The sequence below is a fragment of the Muntiacus reevesi genome, chromosome 8, assembly GCF_963930625.1.
Source record: "Muntiacus reevesi chromosome 8, mMunRee1.1, whole genome shotgun sequence".
NCBI classification, from domain to species: domain Eukaryota; kingdom Metazoa; phylum Chordata; class Mammalia; order Artiodactyla; family Cervidae; genus Muntiacus; species Muntiacus reevesi.
Window position 1 is genome coordinate 56,916,082 of NC_089256.1, and position 23,283 is coordinate 56,939,364.

General features: G+C 39.4%; 1 protein-coding gene across 14 annotated transcripts in view; it reads right to left on the reverse strand.

Annotated features, from left to right (window-relative positions):
* LPP (LIM domain containing preferred translocation partner in lipoma) overlaps window positions 1–23,283 on the reverse strand; it is a 715,161-nt gene that overhangs the window by 371,084 nt on the left and 320,794 nt on the right. For all 14 annotated transcript variants that reach the window (XM_065943106.1, XM_065943114.1, XM_065943107.1 and 11 more), the window contains one exon: window positions 2,950–3,072. In XM_065943106.1, coding sequence (XP_065799178.1) covers window positions 2,950–3,072 — 123 coding nt within the window. The remainder of the gene's footprint in view (window positions 1–2,949; window positions 3,073–23,283) is intronic.

Consider the following 23,283-nt stretch of genomic DNA (forward strand, 5'->3'; position numbering starts at 1 on the left):
AACATAGCCTACATTCTTTAAGACTGTCTACACATGCCTCCAACTCACCTCCACATTTTTATGGGTTTATTCAGCAGCCACATTTTTGTTTGCACAATCTCACTGGGCAGACAAACTCATAATCACTGATATCTGAACAGTGCTTTACTGATTATAAAGCACTTTCACATCTCTCCACACTAGAGTGAAACATAGGTAACTCTGAAATATAGATGCTGTGCTTATTTTGTGGATGAGGAAACTAAGACTTAGTAGGTAAGTGGCTTGTCTGAGGACACATGACTACAATGTGAGCACAGCCAGACCTTGAAATTAGACCTGTGTTTGAGTTTCAAGTTGTAGATCATATTGAGACTTTTCTCTGAATGTTTTTCTTTTTATGAAAAAGCCATACTCAAGGGACACTGATCAATCACCTGAGAAACAGTGTCTTATTTCCTTTGTTCCTTCTGCAAGATGAACTGTAGATTTTCTCTGTTTGGAAACCTTCAACTATCCCCCCTTTTTCTCTGTTTGGAAACCTTCAACTATCTTCATCTGGCACTCAAATATGTCCGTGGGCTGTAAGTAGGAGATCTTCCAGGCTTGTAGTCCACTTGAAGCTTTCAATGGCCTTGTCTGCAGCCACTAGGCAGCTTGCAGTTCTCTGAATGCAGCCTGGACCTTCCTTCCTTGGGGCTCAGGTTGCTCTCCCCTCTCACCGCCAACATCATCACCCCTCCACCCCTCAGCAGAACATGTGAGTCATTGGAATAACCTTTGCAGATGTTGCCACCTTTAAAAGAACATTTCAGTCTTTTCCTTGCTCTTCGATGTATCTGCCACTGTTGAACTTATTATGGGTTCCTGAAAGAGGACCACTTGGTCCTATTTTTCTTCCTTTTAACCAACCTCTTTCCTTCTTCTAACAGTTCCCCCCAAAAGCCCACAGCAGGTGTCACCTGTCTGCAGCTCAGCACGTGTTTATAGAAACAAAGTGCATTTGCACAACCGACAGGCCAAGTGGAGCCAAGAGTGATGACAGCTCAGGAAGAACCAGGCACTGGGGCGCGTGGCTTGCGCCCCACATAACTGACAGTCCCGTTGTATGTCTAGGAAAGGCAGCTGGAGCAGGTCGAAAGAGGAAAGCACCTTACTCAGGACTGTATTGAAATGACTGCACACCAAGGAAACCAGATCTGAAAGAGACAAGTGCACCCCAGTGTTCATCACAGCACTGTTTATAATAGCCAGGACATGGAAGCAACCTAGATGCCCATCAGCAGATGAATGGATAAGGAAGCTGTGGTACACATACACCATGGAATATTACTCAGCCGTTAAAAAGAATTCATTTGAATCAGTTCTAATGAGATGGATGAAACTGGAGCCCATTATATAGAGTGAAGTAAGCCAGAAAGATAAAGAACATTACAGCATACTAACACATATATATGGAATTTAGAAAGATGGTAATGATAACCCTATATGCAAAACAGAAAAAGAGACACAGATGTACAGAACAGACTTTTGGATTCTGTGGGAGAAGGCGAGGGTGGGATGTTTCGAGAGAACAGCATCGAAACATGTATATTATCTATAGTGAAACAGATCACCAGCCCAGGTTGGATGCATGAGACAAGTGCTCGGGCCTGGTGCACTGGGAAGACCCAGAGGGATCGGGTAGAGAGGGAGGTGGGAGGGGGGATCAGGATGGGGAATACATGTAAATCCATGGCTGATTCATGTCAATGTATGACAAAACCCACTACAATATTGTAAATTAGCCTCCAACTAATAAAAATAAATGGAAAAAAACTTAATAAATAACAAAAGAAAGAAATGACTGCCAGCAGAGAAGCAAGACTGGTTTTTCATTTGTGAAAGGAATCACTGTGAATACTGGAGCTGCTATTGGAGAGCTGGAGTGCTAAAGGTCCAGCAAACATCACACAGAGATGAGCCACACAGTGACAAGGGTTCCGGGCCAAGGTCTGCATGAAGAGTACTGCTGGCTGTCTTAGGAGGGCTCAGAAGCCCTGAAATTGATTTACCATTAATTTCTCAAGACTAGAGGGAGGCAAGGCATGACCACTAGCAGTGCAAGGTCAGCTTCCGAAATGCAGGTAATAAATAAAGGTGAAGAAAAATAGTCACCCTCCAAAGGAAGCCAGGGGATGCAAAGAAGAACTAATAACAAGACACCACTTGCATTAGAAAAAAAAAAAAATTGGAGGTTCAAGAGGGAGGGGACAAATGTATACCTATGGTTGATTCATGTTGATGTTTGACAGAAAACAGCAAAATTCTGTAAAGCCATTACCCTTCAGTTAAAAAAATAGATTAAAAAGAAAAATACATTAATTGCTGATACCAAATGCTAGTACAACTGGGGAGAAATTTATATATTCAAACTGCTGGGACTAACATAAGCTATTCAGTATCCATGGAAAGAAAAGTAAGAAGTAGTCATAATCCCCAATGTAGAAATCCCACTCTAAAAATTGAGTTATGTAAATAGCTCCAAAGAAAATATACATGAACATGTCCTAAGGAGCATTACTTGCAACTGAAAAAGGAAGTCATCTCAATTTATTCCATGTAAGGAATTTCTTAGAAAAGATGTAGTTCTCACCCTGACTTTAACACAGCCATGCTAAACCATATCTCTGAAGATTCTACCAACATAGAACAAAATATCCACCGAGGTAAAGCCAGAAAAGGAGTAGGGCAGTGGCATAACAAGCTTTAACTTATAAATGGGTAGGATGCTGTGGTATTATTTTAGAGAAAATACTAATCAAATCAGTTAAAGAAATTTCTGTTGACTGACATATGTTGATATTAAAAAAGATAACTTAGACCATTGACTCTGAGAAAATCAGAAAAGAAAGAAGGGCTGTAAGAAGCAGCTTGTTCTTTCAGGTAATTGCAGATTATCTGTGGCTAATATTCACAGCTAGCTCTTACCTGCGGGGGCCGAGGCTTGTAGGGGGAGCTGCACTCCAGGTCAGCCAAGATGCTAGTCAGAGAGTCAATCTCAGCATCCAGGCTGGAGCGTCTCTCCTCAAGCGTCTTGCCTCCAGGATTTCCCTGTGAGAAGTAACATATTTACATTAAAAGTGGAAATTTCCGGTTTCCATCCATTTCAGTCTGGGTTCAAATTTCCCAGTACAATGTGACTTTGTCCAAGCTTGTTACCACTTCATATATTTAGCTTTTATAAAATTTTTGAGGTAGGCTGGAGTATTATCCCTCTTTGACAAATAAGACAACTGGAATGTATGAGAAGATTTTCCCAAAGTCATACTCTTATTTAGAGGATATTTTCTCTGATGCATATGCAGTTTAAAGGAAGTAACTGTCTCCATGCCTGCACTCAAGGAGTAGATCCAGTCGGAGAGGTGATACAGATTCTGTGTTCAGAAGCCACAGTATAGCACTTCCCTGTTGGTGCAGTGGTTAAGAATCTGCCTGCCAATGCAGGGGACACGGGTTCAACCCCTGATCCAGAAGATCCCACATGCCACAGGGCAACTAAGCCCATGGCCCACAAGCTTGCATGCCCTAGAGCCCATGCTCAACAAGAGAAGCCACTGGGGTGAGAAGCCTGAGCACCACCACAACAGGGAGTAGCCCCAGCTTGCCACAGCTGGAGAGCAGCCCCTGTTCGCCTCAACGAGAGAATGCCCACTTGCAGCAACAAAGACCCAGCACAGCCAAACATTTTTAAAAAGAAAAGAAAAGAAGTCAGTGTATAAAAAGATGGGATTTTAGTTGAAGCAGGAAAAGGCAAGGAGAGACTTCAAGTCCAGGAAGACGAATAAGTGAGGGATCAGTGGATGAGGTGTGTCTGTGTCCCAAAGAGATATCCCTAAATGATGAACTAGGGTAAGACTGCCCAGGGTGTAGCCGAGGGGCTGGAGAAGCAGCATGTGGCAGTGACCAGTGATTATGAAGCACGGGATCTATGAATTTCATGTCAATGCTCCATGGTACCAGGAGCACTCACTGCTGCTCACATTCAGAATCCACGTGAAGTGAGCAGAGGCAGTAACACCACCATAAAGGCCTGAATAGGAAGTGGGAACAGGCTTGGGAAAGACAAGAAGTTTGCCTAGAGTTTAAGGCAAGGAAATAAAGAGTGAAATACAAAGGAAATAAAAGCGTAGCCCTAGGATTTGGAAACAGGGTGAGCTGAAATAATCTTTTAAGATAATGATGTAATAATGATCATAGACATGTGATGGGAATGTCTCTTAAGACTCCATCGAGAAATCAAAGTGAATGTGCAGTAAGGCCCATTAGGAATGAAATAATGAGAAGTTAGTGTAATTGAATCCACTCTACAGAACTTGTCTATGGAAATTAAATATCAGTATAGTGTCTTGAAGTGTTTAGAAGAAAAAGCCAAGAAACCACAGAGTATCCTCAGCAACAAAAAAATTAGGGTGTCCTGACAAGCTAGTGTTTAAATCTTATAATTATCTAAGTAAATTTATCTTTATGAATCTGATACAATGACAGCATAATGGTATTTCCTATTAAGACCACTAGTTTCTTTTCTCCTAGTAGCTTGCCCCCCAAACCATCTTCCCTGAGTCCTTAAACTTAGTTAATTCTCTGCATAAAACAGCTCAAATGAGATCTAGTGTATTAGTCAGTTTCTTGTGAATTTAGCCAGCAAGAGTTAATCCTTCAGGACCTGATCTATCTGTTTAGATCAGATCTATCTCCATCTGTTTATGTCATCTTTGATTTTGTTCATTAGTGTCTTATAATTTTCTGTGTACAGTTCTTTTGTATCCTTGGGTAAGTTTATTCCTAGATATTTTATTCTTTTTGTTGCAATGGTGAATAAGATTGATTCCTTAATTTCTCTTTCTGATTTTTCATTGTTAGTATATAGAAATGCAAGTGATTTCTGTGTGTTGATTTTATATCCTGCAACTTTGCTAAATTCACTGATTAGCTCTAGTAATTCTCTGATACTATCTTTAGGGTTTTCTATGTACAGTATCATGTCATCTGCAAACAGTGAGAGCTTCACTTCTTCTTTCCTGATCTGGATTCCTTTTTATTTCTTTTTCTTCTTTAATGGTTGTAGCTAGGGCTTCCAGAACTATGCTGAATAACAGTGGTGAAAGTGGACACACTTGTCTTGTTCCTGATCTTAGGGGGAATGCTTTTCAATTTTTCACCATTGAGAAAAATGTTAGATGTAGGCTTATCGTGTATGGCTTTTACTACGTTGAGGTAGATTCCTTCTATGCCCATTTTTTTTTTAAGTTTCAATCATAAATGTGTGCTGAATTTTGTCAAAGCCTTTTTCTGAATCTATTGAGATTATCAATATGGTTTTTATCTTTCAATTTGTTAATATAGTGTATCACATTGACTGATTTCTGTATATTGAAGAATCCTTGCACCCCTAGAATAAACCCAACTTAATCATGATGTATGAGCTTTTTGATGTGCTGCTGAATTCTGTTTGCTAAAATTTTGTTGAGGACTTTTGCATCTATGTTCATCAGTGATACTGGCCTGTAGTTTTCTTTTTCTGCGTCATCTTTGTCTGGTTTTGGTATCAGGGTGATGGTGGCCTCATAGAATGAGTTTGGAAGTGTTCCTTCCTCTGCAAATTTTTGAAAGAGTTTTAGAAGGACAGGCATTAGTTCTTCTCGAAATGTTTGATAGAATTCTCCAGTGAAGCCATCTGGTCCTGGGCTTTTGGTTTTTGGAAGATTTTTGATGACAACTTCAATTTCAGTGCTTGTTATTGGGTTGTTCATAATTTCTATTTTTTCCTGGCTCAGTTTTGGAAGGTTGAACTTTTCTAAGAATCTGTCCATTTCTTTCAGGTTACCCATTTAATTGCCATGTAGTTGTTCATAATAGTCTCTTATAATCCTTTGTATTTCTGCATTGTCTGTTGTAAACTCTCATTTTTCATTTCTCATTTTGTTCATTTTGACTCTTCTCTCTCTTTCTTCTTCATGAGTCTGGCTAAAGGTTTGTCAATTTTATCTTCTCAAAAAATCAGCTTTTAGTTTTTACTATTTTAGTTTTTTACTATTGTTTCTTTCATTTATTTTTCATTTATTTCTGCTCGAATCTTTATGATTTCTTTCCTTCTACTAATTTTGGGGGTTTTTTGTTCTTCTTTTTACAGTTGTTTTAGGTGTAAAGTTAGGTTGTCTATTCAATGATTTTCTTGTTTCTTGAGGTAGGACTCTTATTGCCATTAAACTTTCTTCGTAGAACTGCTTTTGCTGCATCCTATAGGTTTTGAGTTGTCATGTTTTCATTGCCATTTGTTTCTAGAAATTTCATGATTTCCCTTTGAGATCTTCAGGAACCTGTTGTTTATTTAGATACATACTGTTTAATCTCCATGTGTTTGTGTTTCTTACAGTGTTTTTCTTGTAATTGATACCTAGTCTCATAGGTTTGTGGTCGGAGAAGATGCTTGATATGATTTCAATTTTCTTAAATTTACTGAAGTTTGATTTGTGACCAAGATGTGGTCTATCCTGGAGAATATTCCATGTGCACTTGAGAAGAAGGTGTATGTATTCTTCTGCATTTGGATGGAATGTACTGAAGATATCAATGACACCCATCTCATCCAATGTATCATTTAAGGCTTATGTTTCCTTAGTAATTTTCTGTTTTGATGATCTGTCCATTGGTGTGAATGGGGTGTTAAAGTCTTCTACTATTATAGTGTTACTGTCAATTTCTCCTTTTATGTCTGTTAGTGTTTATCCTATGTATTGAGGTGCTCCTGTGTTAGGTGCATAGATATTTACAATTGTTATGTCTTCCTCTTGGATTGATCCCTTGATCATTATGCAGTGTCCTCCCTTATCTCTTATGATCTTCTTTATTTTAAGGTCTATTTTGTCTGACATGAGGATTGCTACTCCAGATTTCTTTTGCTTCCCATTTGCATGGAATATATCATTCCATCCTCTCACTTTCAGTCTCACTTTCAGAGTCTTTAGATCTGAAGTGGGTTTCTTATAGACAGCATACATATGGGTCTTGTTTGCCAGTCTGTGTCTTTTTGTTGGAACATTTAATCCATTCATATTTAAAGTAATTATTGATATACATATTCCTATTGCCATTTTCTTAATCGTTTGGGGTTGATTTTGTAGATCTTTTTTTTCTTTTGCATTTCTTGACTATATAAGTCGCTTTCGGACATGACGGAGTGACTCACAACAACAACATTTGTTGTAAAGCTGGTTTGCTGGTACAGAATCCTCTTAACTTTTGCTTTTCTGAAAAGCTTTTTATTTCTCCATCAATTTTGAATGAGATCCTTTCTGGGTACAGTAATATAGGTTGTAGATTTTTTCCTTTTCAGAATTTTAAATTTATCCTGCCATTCCCTTCTGGCCTGCAGAATTTCTGCTGAAAGATCAGCTGTTAAATGTATGGGATTTCCCTTGTATGTTACTTGTTGCTTTTCCCTTGCTGTTTTTAATATTCTTTCTTTGAGTTTAGTCATTGCTAATTTGATTAGTGTGTGTCTGGGCATGTTTCTTGTTGGGTTTATCCTGTATGGGACTCTGCACCTCTTGGACTTGATTGAATATTTCCTTTTTCATGATGGGGAAATTTTCAACTATAATCTCTTCAAAAATTTTCTCATACTAACTATGGGTACTTTTTAATAAGATAATCTAAAACAACCTTTTAATCATCTTCTCTTTCTGGATATATTTGTATGATCCCTCTGAAAGTAGTGTTAGTTGCTCAGTTATGAACAACTCACTGTGACCCCATGAACTGTAACCACTGTCCATGGACTTCTCCAGACAAGAATTCTGGAGTGGGTAGCCATTCCCTTCTCCAGGGGATCTTCCAAACACAGGGGTTGAACCTGTGTCTCTTCCATTACAGGTAGATTATTTACCATCTGAGCCACCAGGGAAGCCCCATGATCCCTCTATCTGTTTTGCTTACATTTCTCATAATATCTATCACCATATAACCTTAACTTTTATGCATGTTTGTCTTGTGCTTTCCCAGATAGCTCAATGGGCAACTTATCTGCTTGCAATGCAAGAGACACAGGAGGTGTGGGTTTGATCCCTGGTATAAGGAAATTCCCTGGGAAAGGAAATGGCAACCCACTTCAATATTCTTGCCTGAAAGCTCCCATGGGCAGAGAGACCTGGCGGGTTACAGACCAAAGGGTCACAAAGAGTCTATCGTCATTCTCCCCAGAATAATGTACACTTCATGAGCATAAGGAATTTGTCTGTTTCCCTCCTCATCACTTCTCCAGAATCTTGCTCAGGGTCTGATTCACGTATGTGTTCAATAAATAATTGGAGTAAATCAATGAATAAGTAATGGCAGACTCTGCCATGGGTCAGCCAGTAACCTTTCCTGTATCAGCATCTTTTGAGTCAAATCAGCTAGAAACACAGCAGGATCAATGAATATGAAAGGAATCAAAAGGTTCAGGATGACTGTGTGTGCACACCTGTGTGTGTTTGTGTTTTTCACATTTTATGACCCAGACTGGAAGGTCCTCCTTGTGAAAATTGAGAGACTTTCCTCAGCCCCCTTGCTATAGCCAGAAATGGGCAAACACTGTAATGACAGGCTGTTTATGCGTTCTCAGTGTCTGAATCTCCAGTGTGACCAAACTCTCTAAGGCCAGTGCATCTCTGTCCTAGGACCAGATGTTTTTAAGGAGTGATTCCCTCCATCAGAAGCGATCTCATCTTCACCTCATTGAGTAACTATGAAATACTGTAGCATTATTAAGACACAAGTCTCTTAAAAGTTAAAATTCATGTGAACATCCTGGCAATGGATTCTGGTACAACAAAAGGTAGGACATTACTGTTATGGAAGGCAACTGAGAACTGTATGAACCTGATCCTCTATATAGCAGCTAAAAAACAGTATTATTAACATGAAATTCAATCACTGCATTTCCATAAACTCATGGACAGCACAAAATATTGATACGGATGGTGGGCTGGAGTCTAGTTAAATTCTCCCTTGGGCCACAGTATCCTCATCTATAAAACTAGGAGAAGATCACCTGCCTGACCTAAGCCAGAGGGACGTTATAAGACTCAGATAAGAAAATGGATGGGAAAAATACTCTTTAAATTGTAAAGTGCTATAATTATAATGATTTTTCATAAGTAGCAATAATTATAGCAACCAGTAACCATAAATTAATATGAATAATATAGTTATTGCTAATTATTCTTCTTCTTAAAGGGAGAATCATTCATTAAGCATTCCCTTGGGGTATCAGCAGAGACAGGACTTAATCAGGTCTTCAGCATCTGTACTTAACTGTAGCAGACAGCATGGCAACTGCCCACACCTTAAGTACTGGATACCATGGAGTCTCAAAAGTTACAGAATTATTCTGAGCCATGCAATGAAATGAGTAATTACAGTGTCCAACCAGCCTGAGCATGTAAGATTCATTCTCTCTTCCCTCTGAATTGGAACTACTCCCCACTGTGTTTCTCATTTCTCATGACACCACAGAACACTATCCAGACTAAAGCTGTGAGGTTTTTCCCCTTACTGCCCCACCTGGCCTTCTGATAAGAACTCTATTCCTATATTTCAATCCCCATTACGGATGAGGATAGGCTTCTTTCTCATGGCCGACTCTCTACTTAATGTCTCAGTTCAAATAACTGAGGTCCTGCACAAGTCCCACCACCAGTCTCTTGGTGCTTCTTCTACCACCACAGCACCTTTAGACCTAGAAACTACTTCATTACTCTCAACATTTAACACCACACACTAGAACACAGTTCTATAACCAGCTCATGGAATCCAACTCACTTACCTACATGTCTTCTCCTTAACTCCCTGTCACTGTAGACTTACCAGTCACCTGATGGTTGAATGACCTGCCTGAGGCCAGGTAACAATAAAGAAGAGTCTCCTGCCTCTTTGCCTAATGCTTTTTCTAGATACCACAAGGCCACCTATAAAGTGGTTACTTTAATAATAACGATTCTTACATTCTTCAACAACAGAGAGATTCCATTGTCTTAGGCCAGGTTTTGCCAAAAACAAAGCTTGAGACAAAAGCTGGGTGCAGCTCAATGGTTTTGAGAATCAATCCCCACCCCAAAAGAAAACCGTCCTCAATGACTTAATAAGTTAAGAAAAATAGGAGGAAAAGCCAATAGGAGGTACATAATTGAACTGGTCATAAATATGGACAACTAGGGTTCCATTCTCCTGGGAGCACCCTAAGGAGCTCCTTGAAATAAGCCTCAGATTTTCCTTCCTAGAGAATGAAAGAATATTTACCCTCTGACTCTAGCTCTTCATTGGATTAGAATCACCTAGAGGGTTACAAACTCGCTCTTACCTGTCCAAAGAAGTACACTGATATGAGGAAAGTCCCAGGACAGAAAGTGAGAGAAAGTTCTGCAGCTGAGGCAAGGGACTGCCAGGTTATACGTATGAAGAGGTGGTGGTTGACCTCTGAAGATGGGATGAGAGGATGAGAGAGCGGGTACAATGACTGTGACTTTTTATTAACAGCTATGAAACTCATGTGAAGAAGCCGTTTATTGGATATTATTTTCTGTAAGACACTTAACTTCATTAATTCAACAAATATGTATATGATATTAATAAAAGCTCACCAAATCACAATAGGGGCTTATTATAATTGAGAAAATCATAATTCTTAGTTCCAAGTAGAACTACAGGGTGATGACTCTCTCACTATAAGTACAGAGAAATATGTTTTAAAATAGAGTCCAGAAACAAAATGCATAGCATGTAAAGCCATATGGGTCACTACACTACAGGTGATAGATAAAGAAGCATCAGCAGTTGAGTCATGAAAGAGCTTTCATTTATATTTATTTATATACTTACTCTTTATATACAATTGTTTTTATTTTAAAAAAACCTCATAGAAAAGTTGAAGAAGTAGTAACATGAACTCCATACACACAGCCTTTACACAGATACCCAAATTCAAAAGTGGTCAATATTTTGCCTCTCTCTCTTCAATAACAAATATAGCTGCTTGCTTGTTATTGTAGTTGAACTGTTTGAAAGAAGTTGCAGAAACTTCCCTTCCATTTACTTCAGCTTAACATGTCCAAAGAACTAATTTTTCAATACCATTCTCAGACCCACATTTCATCAAAATGCTCACATCTCATCAGAAGCCCCACTAATGTCCTTTTATTGATTGTTGTTCATTGCCATCCAGAATCTAATCAAAGATCATACATTTAAGTGATGTGTCTTTTTATTCTCTTTTAATTTAGAACAGGTCCCACCTTATGTTTGTCTTTCATGAAACTGATTTTGCGTAAAGAATTCCAGCCAGGTGACTTGTAAAAAGTTGGACAATCTGGCTTTGTCTGATGATCAGTTTCAGATTACACAAGTTTGTCAGGAATGTTCTGTGCATGATGCTAAACCCTTCCATTGCGTTACATCACGAAGTTCATGATGCCACTTGGCCATTTAGTGATGACAAGCTTGATGACTTGGTTAAGGTAGTGTCCACCAGATTTCTTCACTGCAAAAGTGCCTATTTCCCTTTTAAATCAATATATGGTCCGTGAAGTGACATTCTGAGACTCTGCTAATATTCTGCTCATCACAAACCTTTTATCCAATGATTTTAGCATCCACAGATGATCCTTGCCTGAACTGATTACTGTATTGGTAGTTGCACAATGCTGAAAGTATCTGTTATTAGTGAACGAAAATAAATGGATACTGCTTAGCATAGTAACAATTTATTTGGTAAATATTCATTTCCTTTTTGAGGTAGGGAGCAGGACTAACTACAAGGTCCCCTGCTATTTAAAAAAACAAAAACCTCAGGAACCTAATGATCAAATCAACATTATTAAACAGAGAGTTCTCTTTCAGGCTGTTAAGAACAAAAGATCAGGGAATAGTCTAGTTGATTAAGAACTGCTCTCTGCCCTAGGAAGTTTACATCCTAGAATTAGAGTCAATACACCGTGTCACACTCAAACATGCATGAGCTGACCTAATCCTCAACAACCTCCAGAATTCCTGACATAGCCAAACAATCACACTGACACATCACAGAAAGGGAATCTGAGGCGTCAAGATCTGCATGTGACTGCTCAAAATGACCGGAGAGAAAACTTGATGCTGGAGCACTAAACCTGTGATATTTACATTGTGAAGCTCACGGAACTCACTGGGGGCAGACCCCACGTGTAACACCAAGGGACTCCCAACCCCTATTCATTCCTGAACTTCCCTTGGTGATTCATTAGGGGAAAAAAATCTCTACCTGATAGCTTAGGAATATAAAACCATGTCATTCTAGGGAACCTTAGGAGGCACGTAGCATAAAACAGTAAATTCCATCTAAGTACAATTTTTATTTTCTTTTCAGTGGTATTGAGTATTAATAATACAACAGGAATTTCACTTCATTTTTGTTTTCTTTTATGGCCAGTAAAGTTCATTATCCACTTATTTCTAACATTAATGTTAAAAAGGTAATGGTTGGTGACAAGAGGGATACAAGAATAGTTGTATTATCTCTAAGCAACAAAACTGAGCATCTATCACTTACCCATCATTTTTCTATCTTTGAGGAAGCTAAGAATAAAATCAGTGAATCTCTTTGTGATCACTTTTATTAAATTTTACCCCCAAAGCATCCTTAATAAGAAACAAATGTGGTGATAAAGGCTCTGGAGTCAGAATGGAGGAGTTTGAAACCTAGAACTGCCACTTTCCAGTTTTGTGACATTAAGCAATTTCCCTGAGGTTTCTGGCTCTCAATTTGTCATGGAGTTATTGTAAGGATTAAATGAGTTCATACATATCAAGTATTGTTCACATCTTAAGTATTCAATAAACAACAGCTATTCAAGTACTACCTTGATCATGGTCTCATTGGCTGACATGGTGAATCAACTGAGTTTTTAACTTTTAAAAGCATTTTGATTAAAAATAAAAATCAGCTGCTAGGGACTTCAATGAGACAGGGCACCTATGCTTCTTAACATGTAATGGTGCTAGAAATTAACTGTGAAGAACATAATTCTAGATCAGTGGTTCTCAAACATTAGCCTGTATAGAACAACCCAGACAGCTCGTTAAAATGCAGATGACTGGATCCCACTTGAGAGTTCCTGATTCTGTACATCTTGGGTGAGGACCAAGACCTTACATTTCTAACAAGTTCTTCCCAAGTGACACTGATGGTGCTGATCTGAGGGTAGAAGTTTGACAACAACTGCTCTAAGCATATTTCCAACACAATGAACATTTGAAAGAGCAAAGAGAGTGTATTTTATATGGCTAATGCTGCCATAAAAATGCCAATAGCCAATCAAAATAATGAGTAAGAGAAATCTGGATCAAAATAAAATGAAAACGGTAGCATAGCTCCTTAATATAATCCCACATCAGTTCACTTTAGTCGCTCAATTATGTCCGACTCTTTGTAACCCCATGAACTACAGCATGCCAGGCCTCCCTGTCCATCACAAACTCCCAAAGTTTACCCAAACTCATGTCCATTGAGCTGGCGATGCCATCCTACCATCTCATCCTCTGTCGTCCCCTTCTCCTCCTGCCTTTAATCTTTCCTAGCATCAGGGTCTTTTCAAATGAGTTAGTTCTTCACATCAGGTGGCCAAAGTATTGGAGTTTCAGCTTCAATATCAGTCCTCCAATGAACACCCAAGACTGATCTCCTTGAGGATGGATTGGTTGGATCTCCTTGCAGTCCAAGGGACTCTTCAAGAGTCTTCTCCATCACCACAGTTCAAAAGCATCAATTCTTCAGTGCTCAGATTTTTTTATAGTCCAATTCTCACATCCATACATGATTACTGGAAAAACCACAGCCTTGACTAGATGGACATTTGTTGGCAAAGTAATGTCTCTGTTTTTTAATATGCTGTCTAGGTTGGTCATAACTTTCATTAGAAGGAGTGAGCATCTTTTAACATCATAGCTATTCACCATCTGTAGTGATTTTGGAGCGCCCCTCACACACACACAAAAAAACAAGTCTGCCACTGTTTCCACATCGATTTCCCATGAAGTGATGGGACCAGGTGCCATGTTCTTAGTTTTCTGAATGTTAAGCTTTAAGCCAACTTTTTCACTCTCCTCTTTCACTTTCATTAAGAGGCTCTTTAATTCTTCTCTTTCGGTCATAAAGGTGTTGTCATCTGCATATTTGAGGTTATTGATATTTCTACTGGTAATCTTGATCCAAGCTTGTGCATCATCCAGCAGCATTTCTCATGATGTACTCTGCATATAAGTTAAATAAGCAGGATGAAAATATACAGCCTTGGCATACTCCTTTCCCTATTTGGAACCAGTCTGTTGTTCCATGTCCAGTTCTAACTGTTATGTCCTGACCTGCATACAGAATTCTCAAAAGGCAGGTCAGGTGGTCTGGTATTCGCATCTCTTGAAGAATTTTCCACAGTTTCTGGTGATGCACACAATCAAAGGCTTTGGTATAGTCAATAAATCAGAAATAGATGTTTTTCTGGAACTCTCTTGCTTTTTTGATGACGCAGCGAATGTTGGCAATTTGATCTCTGGCTTCTCTGTCTTTTCTAAAACCAGCTTGAAGATCTGGAAGTTCATAGTTCATGTATTGTTGAAGCCTGGCTTGGAGAATTTTGAGTATTTCTTTATTAGTGTGTGAGATGAGTGCATTTGTGTGGCAGTTTGAGCATTCTTTGGGATTGCCTTTCTTAGGGATTGGAATGAAAACTGACCTTTTCCAGTCCTGTGGCCACTGCTGAGTTTTCCACATTTGCTGGCATATTGAGTACAGCACTTTCACAACATCATGTTTCAGGATTTGAAATAGCTCAACTGGAATTCCATCACTTCCACTAGCTTTGTTCCTAGTAATGTTTCCTAAGGTCCACTTGACTTGACATTCCAGGATGTCTGGCTCTAGGTGAGTGATCATACTATCCTGATTATCTGGGTCGTGAAGATTTTTTCTTGTCAGGAATCCTCTGGCCCTTATTAATTCCTGAATATTCAGGAATTAAGAGGAGAGGCAAGCCCTTCCTGGGACTGAGGAATCCAGTCATTTCCTTTGTTAGTTTCTCATTATGGTGATAAGTACCCTCTTCTCTCCTTAATAGGGATCACTTTGTGTTTTGTAAGTCTGGAATTTTAATCTTTATCTTTGCTGAGAATAACTACCTTGTAAGACAGTATATATGCCCACACCATGTTGATTAAAACACATTTGCTCCATCAGAGCTTTGGTCCCCCTGTCTTTCTTTCTCTTCCTCTCTTTCTCTTTATCTATTTCTGACTGATTCCCTGGAACACAAAAGCTGGCTGTGTAACCCAGGGAATATAAGCCTCTTTCCTTCTTTCACTTTCTCATCGTGGGCTCTGGACCACCAGGTTCCGGTCCATTAAAGGACCAACATTTTCTGAATAGTTCCTCTGCATATTCTTGCCATCTCTTTGTAATATCGTCTGCTTCTGCTAGGTCCATACCATGTCTGTCCTTTACTGAGCCCATCTTTGCAAGAAATGTTCCGTTGGTATCTCTAATTTCCTTGAAGAGATCTCTAGTCTTTCCCATTCTATTGTTTTCGTCTGTTTCTTTGCACTGATCACTGAGGAAGGCTTTCTTATCTCTCCTTGCTATTCTTTGGAACTCTGCATTCAAATGGGTATATCTTTCCTTTTCTCCTGTGCTTTTTGCTTCTGTTCTTTTCACAACTATTTGTAAGGCCTCCTCAGACAGCCATTTTGCTTTTCTGCATTTCTTTTTCTTGGAGATGGTCTTGATCCCTGTCTCCTGTACAATGTCATGAACCTCTGTCCATAGTTCATCAGGCACTCTATCAGATCTAGTCCTCACCTCCACTGTATAATTGTTAGAGATTTGATTTAGGTCATACCTGAATGATCTAGTGGTTTTCCCTACTTTCTTTAATTTAAGTCTGAATGTGTCAAAAAGGAGTTCATGATCTGAGCCACAGTCAGTTCCCAGTCTTGTTTTTGCTGATTGTATAGAGCTTCTCCATCTTTGGCTGCAAGGAATATAATCAATCTGATTTCGATGTTGACCGTCTGGTGATGTCCATGTGTAGAGTCTTTTCTTGTATTGTTGGAAGAGGGTGTTTGCTATGACCAGTGCGTTCTCTTGGCAAAACTCTATTAGCCTTTTCCCTGCTTCATTTTGTAGTCAAGACCAAATCTGCCTGTTACTCCAGGTGTTTCTTGACTTCCTACTTATGCATTCCAGTCCCCTGTACTGAAAAGGACAACTTTTTGGGGTGTTAGCTCTAAAAGGTCTTATAGGTCTTCATAGAACTGTTCAACTTCAGCTTATTCAATACTACTGGTCAGGGCACAGACTTGGATTCCTGTGATACTAAATGGCTTGCCTTGGAAATGAACAGAGATAATTCTGTCATTATTGAGATTGCATCCAAGTACTGAATTTCAGACTCTTTTGTTGCCTGTGATGGCTACTGCATTTCTTCAAAGGGATTCTTGCCCACAGTAGTAGGTACAATGGTCATCTGAGTTAAATTCATCCATTCCAGTCCATTTTACTTCACTGATCCCTAAAATATCGACGCTCACTCTTGCCATCTCCTGTTTGACCACTTCCAAGTTGCTTTAATTCATGGACCTAACATTCCAAGTTCCTGTGGAATATTGGTCTTTACAGCACGGGACCTTGCTTCCGTCACCAGTCACATCCCCAACTGGGTGTTGTTTTTGCTTTGGCTCCATCTCTTCATTCTTTCTGGAGTTATTTCTCCACTGATATCCAGCAGCATATTGGGCACCTACTGACCTGGAGAGTTCATCTTTCAGTGGCCTCTCTTTTTGCCTTTTCATACTGTTAATGGGGTTCTTAAGGCAAGAATACTGAAGTGGCTTGCCATTCCCTTCTCCAGTGGACCACATTTTGTCAATGTAATCCCACATAATCCCACATGCTATATAATAATATAAGCACCCTCAACACACTGCTTCTAGTAATGCTGAGTTGACACAGGCAGCATTCATCAGAAAATATGACCTATTTTATCTAATAGAAATGTCACATTATTGAACTTGACAGAAAATGTTGGGAAAGAAATGCTTTAGCTCATGGTTGTGCATTCTTCTTCCCATTGAGTAAGTTGAAGAAGTTACCTTTCCAAAAGTCCATCTATCTTCTCGTATATACTCTCTTTCAGGAAGTCATCACTGGTAACCCAGCTTATATGATAACTGACTCTTCTCTGTCTAATTCTCTCCGATAGCAAAGTTCATAGGGTAAGTCATTGTTGGTTCATGTGAATGTCTCTTCTCATGCATTACTCTATGAGATCACTGTACTAACTGGCAAGCAATCTAAGAAAGGCATGATCCCCAACCTCAAGAAGTTATAGTTCTTTTAGACTTGTTATACACTATAGTTATAGTCTACCAGAAAATACGACTTTCACATCTGCCTGGTGATATCAACTATACCGTGTTCTCTCGGACTCTGTAAAACCATATGGAAAAGATAGAGATTTAAACAGCAACAACAAAGACCTTCCCTAAGAAGTTTATTATCCAATGACTGATAGAAATACAATCCAACTTTTCTAATATGCAAAACTAAGGTAAAAGTTGAGTCTCATTATTATGTAAGAAGAGTCATCTACCCTACAGGTTAAGGACAAGGGGGAAAAGATGCCATAAAAAGCCATTTTTTGGTGCAAACACTTAGCATTTGAAACAGAGACAACCTCTTTACAATTCAAACAAGAATAATAGCTTAGCGACTGAGAGTACGGCAATGAATAGAAAGAAAGTAAGGTAACAACAGGGAACAAAGAGGTTTTCATGGTTCTAGTATACTTGAAGCAAAAAACATCAAGATAAAATTTCAGCACTAGGCTTGACACCTGTCTCAATTTTTTCCTCTCTATTCCCTTTCATCTCATCTTCTTCAGTCCTAGCACACTCACTCAACATTGATAATGTCTGGTCAACCCACATCTCTTTAAAGGAAACACTGTTGACCTTAGCCGCTGTTACCAAAGAGCCATGTTCTGGCCCATGAGACTCTACCTCCCAACATTATGACCCATGGAAGCAAAGCTGGACAGCCTGTCCACAAGCAGGCTGGTGATCTAACCTTTGGCCTGTGACAAAAAGGTAAGTGAGGCAATAAACCTCCTTCTAACCAAGCAACACGTGACAAAACTGCCATGAGGATGATCTGTAGTTATGACAAACACAAAGAATCATGTCTGTGGCTAAGAAGCAGAACATATAAGAAGCTTAGATGTAATTATCAGAGAGAGGGGATGAATGGGCATGCAAATAATAAAAACATGAAGGATCAGAGGGAGAATGGAAGGGAAGAAGAAAAGGAGACAGATATGACCCTAAGCCTGAGCCTTCCAGGGCCTCATCCACCTGGATCCTAATGATGAACTCTTTATATGGAAATACTCCAGTGGCCTTGGTCCCACCATCAGCCTTACTGAAGCAGTCACCATAAGCTCATTCACAGGGATGACAATAAGGGGTCAGGTCTACTTGTGACATCAGCAGGCAGTCACTTTTCCTTTCTGAAACTCAATTTTCACTTACATAAAATGAAGGGTATGAACGTTCCAGATCCTCTTTTATTTTTTGGTAAGCTCTCACACTACATGAGTCTAAAATGACATTTCATAGCTTGCGTGCCACTATTTTCACTGACTACTTGCAGTCAGACCCAAACTCACTAGAGTTAGGCCCACTCACAATATAAGTCAACTCAGATGTCAGAAAGGACAGGGACATGGTTAAAGTGTTCTGTGGTTGAGTACGGCCCCTTCGTTCACTGCTCTCTTCAGATAAGAAGGCAAAATATATACACAGTCAAAAACAAGCAAGCAAATAAACAATAGCAACAATAACAACAAAAACTTATCATTGTATTGTCTACTCATGGAATTATTTCGACAAAATTTGAATCTTTATAAAATAAAGGTAATATTGAGAATGTACTCTTTTACCAGTCCCTTAAAATTAAAATAAAGGTCAATATGTATGACAATAGCTATATAAGAACACAGAAAATTACTTACAGCACCTACCCATTGATAATAAGATTAATTACTTGGCAGTAAAAGAGACATTTGGCAGGCCTTTTATAAGCAGCAGAACCCTATGGCAAAAATGAAATCACACACCAAACCCCATTATTTAAAACAGATTGAAAACAGAGCTGCTCTGGTTCAAGTACAAGTAGAGAAGTGCAGAGCTCCACCCACCGGGTTTTTCCCATTGCCTCCAGAGATATCTCCTGAAGCAGTTCTACAGAAGTTGGAAAATCACCACCGCAGATTTTCTGGGCAAGCTGTGGAGGAAGAAATGGGATCCTCGGAGGAGCTCCCTTGCCAGTCAGTCCACACACATAGCTTAGTGAACACAACACCAAGCTGCCTTCTCGGTACTTTGGGTATAAACACACACGTGTATGCATGTGTAAAAAGGAGATACATCCCCTTGAAACAACTATAAAGATATCATCATATAGTATCATGGAAACTTTCCCAGGAATGCTTTGCCTAATACAATTAACACAAAATAATACAAGTAGGAGAAGTTTTAAAAGGTAGAGAAAAAACAAGTTTGATTCGTCATTGCGTGCATGCTAAGTCACTGCTTCGGTCATGTCTGACTCTTTCAGACCTTATGGACTGTAGCCCACTAGGCTCCTCTGCCCATGAGATTCTCCAGGAAAGAATACAAGAATGGGCTACCATGTCTTTCTCCAGGAGATCTTCCTGAATGAGGGATCAAACCTTCATCTCTTAAGTCTCTTTTATTGTCAGGAGAGTTCTTTACCACTAGTGCCACCTGGGATTTGCCATTAAGGAAGCAATATTTGAGGGTGGAAGGGAAAGAAGAACAATTATCACTTGAACTTGTGAAACAAATGTGTGTGTACTCAGTAGCTCAATAGTATCCAACTCTTTGTGACCCCAGGGACTACAGCCCACCAGCTTCCTTTCTCCAAGGAATTCTTCCAGGCAAGATTAGTGGAGAGGGTTGTCATTCCTACTCCAATGAAACAAATAGACAGATGAAATATTTTTGGTCCCTGTTGCAGCATGCAGTAGATAAAAGATTATGCCAGATATTTATGCTACTAATTTTGTTTTAAAATCTCATGGAAGATACTTTTGCATTTGGACACAATGCAAACACATTGGAAAAATGAGTTAAGGCATGGTAAATTCCAGAAATCACTTTCTCCCACTCCCCAACAATGCAACAGAAGTAACCATAAGTACATGTCACACCCGCTTCCAACAACACAAGTGAAGACTCTACACATGGACATCGTCAGATGATCAACATCAAAATCAGATGATTGATTATATCCTTTGCAGCCAAAGATGGAGAAGCTCTATACAGTCAGCAAACACAACACTGGGAGCTGACTGTGGCTCAGATCATGAACTCCTTATTGCCACATTCAGACTTAAAGAAAGTAGGGAAAACCACTAAATCATTTAGGTATGACATAAATCAAATCCCTAATGATTATACAAGGGAAGTGAGAAATAGATTTAAGGGATGAGATCTGATAAACATAGTGCCTGATGAACTATGGACGGAGGTTCATGACATTGTACAGGAGACAGGGATCAAGACCATCTCCAAGAAAAAGAAATGCAGAAAAGCAAAATGGCTATCTGAGGAGGCCTTACAAATAGCTGTGAAAAGAGCAAAAAGCAAAAGAAAAAAGGAAAGATATACCCATTTGAATGCAGAGTTCCAAAGAATAGCAAGGAGAGATAAGAGAGCCTTCCTCAGTGATCAGTGCAAAGAAATAGAGGGAAACAATACAATGGGAAAGATTAGAGATCTCTTCAAGGAAATTAGAGATACCAAGGGAACATTTCTTTCAAAGATGGGCTCAATAAAGGGCAGAAATGGTATGGCCTAACAGAAGCAGGAGATATTAAGAAGAGGTGGCAAGAATACACAGAAGAACTATTAAAAACAGATCTTCATGACCCAGATAATCACGATGGTGTGATCACTCACCTAGAACCAGGCATCCTGGAATGTGAAGTCAAGTGGACCTTAGGAAGCATCACTACGAACAAAACTAGTAGAGGTGATGGAATTCCAGTTGAGCTATTTCAAATTCTAAAAGATGATGCTGTGAAAGTGCTGCACTCAATATACCAGCAAGTTTGGAAAACTCAGCAGTGGCCACAGGACTGGAAAAGGTGTCAGTTTTTGTTCCAATCCATAAGAAAGGCAATGCCAAATAACGCCCAAGGTACCGCACAACGGCACTCATCTCACACGCTAGTAAAGTAATGCTCAAAATTCTTCAAGCCAGGCTTCAACAATATGTGAACCATGAACTTCCAGATGTTCAAGCTGGAGTTAGAAAAGGTAGACAAACCAGAGATCAAACATCTGCTGGATCATTGAAAAAGCAAGATAGTCCCAGAAAAACATCTATCTCTGCTTTATTGACTGTGCCAAAGCCTTTGACTGTGTGGATCACAATAAACTGTGGAAAATTCTGAATGAGATGGCAATACCAGACCACCTGGCCTGACCCCTGAGAAATGTGTATGCAGGTCAGGAAGCAACAGTTAGAACTGGACATGGAACAACAGACTGTTTCCAAATAGGAAAAGGAGTAGGTCATGGCTGTATATTATCATTCTGCTTATTTAACTTATATGCAGAGTATATTATGCAAAATGCCAGGCTGGATGAAGCATAAGCTGAGATCAAGAATTCCAGGAGAAATAGCAATAACCTCAGATACACAGATGACACCACCTTTATGGCAGAAAGCGAAGGAGAACTAAAGAGCCTCTTGATGAAAGTGAAAGAAGAGAGTGAAAAAGTTGGCTTAAAACTCAACATTCAGAAAACTAAGATCATGGCATCTGGTCCCATCACTTCTTGGCAAATAGATGGTGAAACAATGGAAACAGTGGCAGACTCTATTTTGGTGGGCTACAAAATGACTGCAGATGATGACTGCAGCCATGAAATTAAAAGACGCTTGCTCCTTGGAAGGAAAGCTATGACCAACCTAGACAGCATATTAAAAAGCAAAGACATTGCTTTGCCAACAAAGGCCCATTTAATCAAGGCTATGGTTTTTCCAGTAGTCATGTATGGATGTGAGAGTTGGATTATAAAGAAAGCTGAGCACTGAAGAATTGATGAATTTGAACTGTGGTGTTGGAGAAGACTCTTGAGAGTCCCTTGGACTGCAAGGAAATCCAACCAGTCCATCCTAAAGGAAATAATTCCTGAATATTCATTGGAAGGACTGATGTTGAAGGTGAAACTCCAATACTTTGGCATCCTGATGTGAAGAACTGACTCATTTGAAAAGACCCTGATGCTGGGAAAGATTGAAGGCGGCAGGAGAAGGGGACGACAGAGGATGAGATGGTTGGATGGCATCACAGACTCAATGGACATGAGTTTGAGTAAACTCCAGGAGTTGGTGATGGACAGGGAGGCCTGGCATGCTGCGGTCCATGGGGTTGCAAAGAGTCGGACACGACTGACTGGCTGAACTGAACTATCTGAATAGTTAGAAATGTGATGTTAATTTTATATATTGGTTCATCATCCTCACGACTTTTATCCTTGAATTCTTTCAAGACTCCTCAAAATGTTGCCAAAATTGAAAACTAAGGAAAGTGTTCAGTTCCTGTTTCAAGCATTCCATGTCAAGTGGCCAAATATATCAAGCCAGGGGGCTTGTCATCGAAGCAGATAAGGGCGGTGAGAAATTCCTTTAAACTTTCCTGATTCTGATTCTATGTGCTAAACACCATAAGCCAGGTCTTACAGATAAAGGACGTTTGGGAAAGTGTGAATAGATTATAGATGATTAGCATAGAAAAAGTAACTCAGGCTCATGTAATATTAGAATTCGAAGGGGAATTTAAGCACTTATTCCAACATTTTCACATAAAGACAATAAAATGCCCCCAAAGAAATTATTTAGATGTTGCGGATAGTACTTCAATGAAGGGACTGAAATCAGTCTAAAACCTGAGTACCTTATAGTGTGAAACATCTTTTCTAAAGAAAATATTTTTATGCATTGTTTCAAGTGTTCCTCTTAGGAACCTATAAAAAAGGCAGAAAGTTACTCTGGTCCCATCTTCCAGATGAGGAAACTTTTGGGACGAGAGGTGCACAGGCACTGTCCAAGGACTTCCAGTGTCACTGGTGGGACAGGATCAACAAAATTAAGCAAAGAGAAAAGTCCATCCT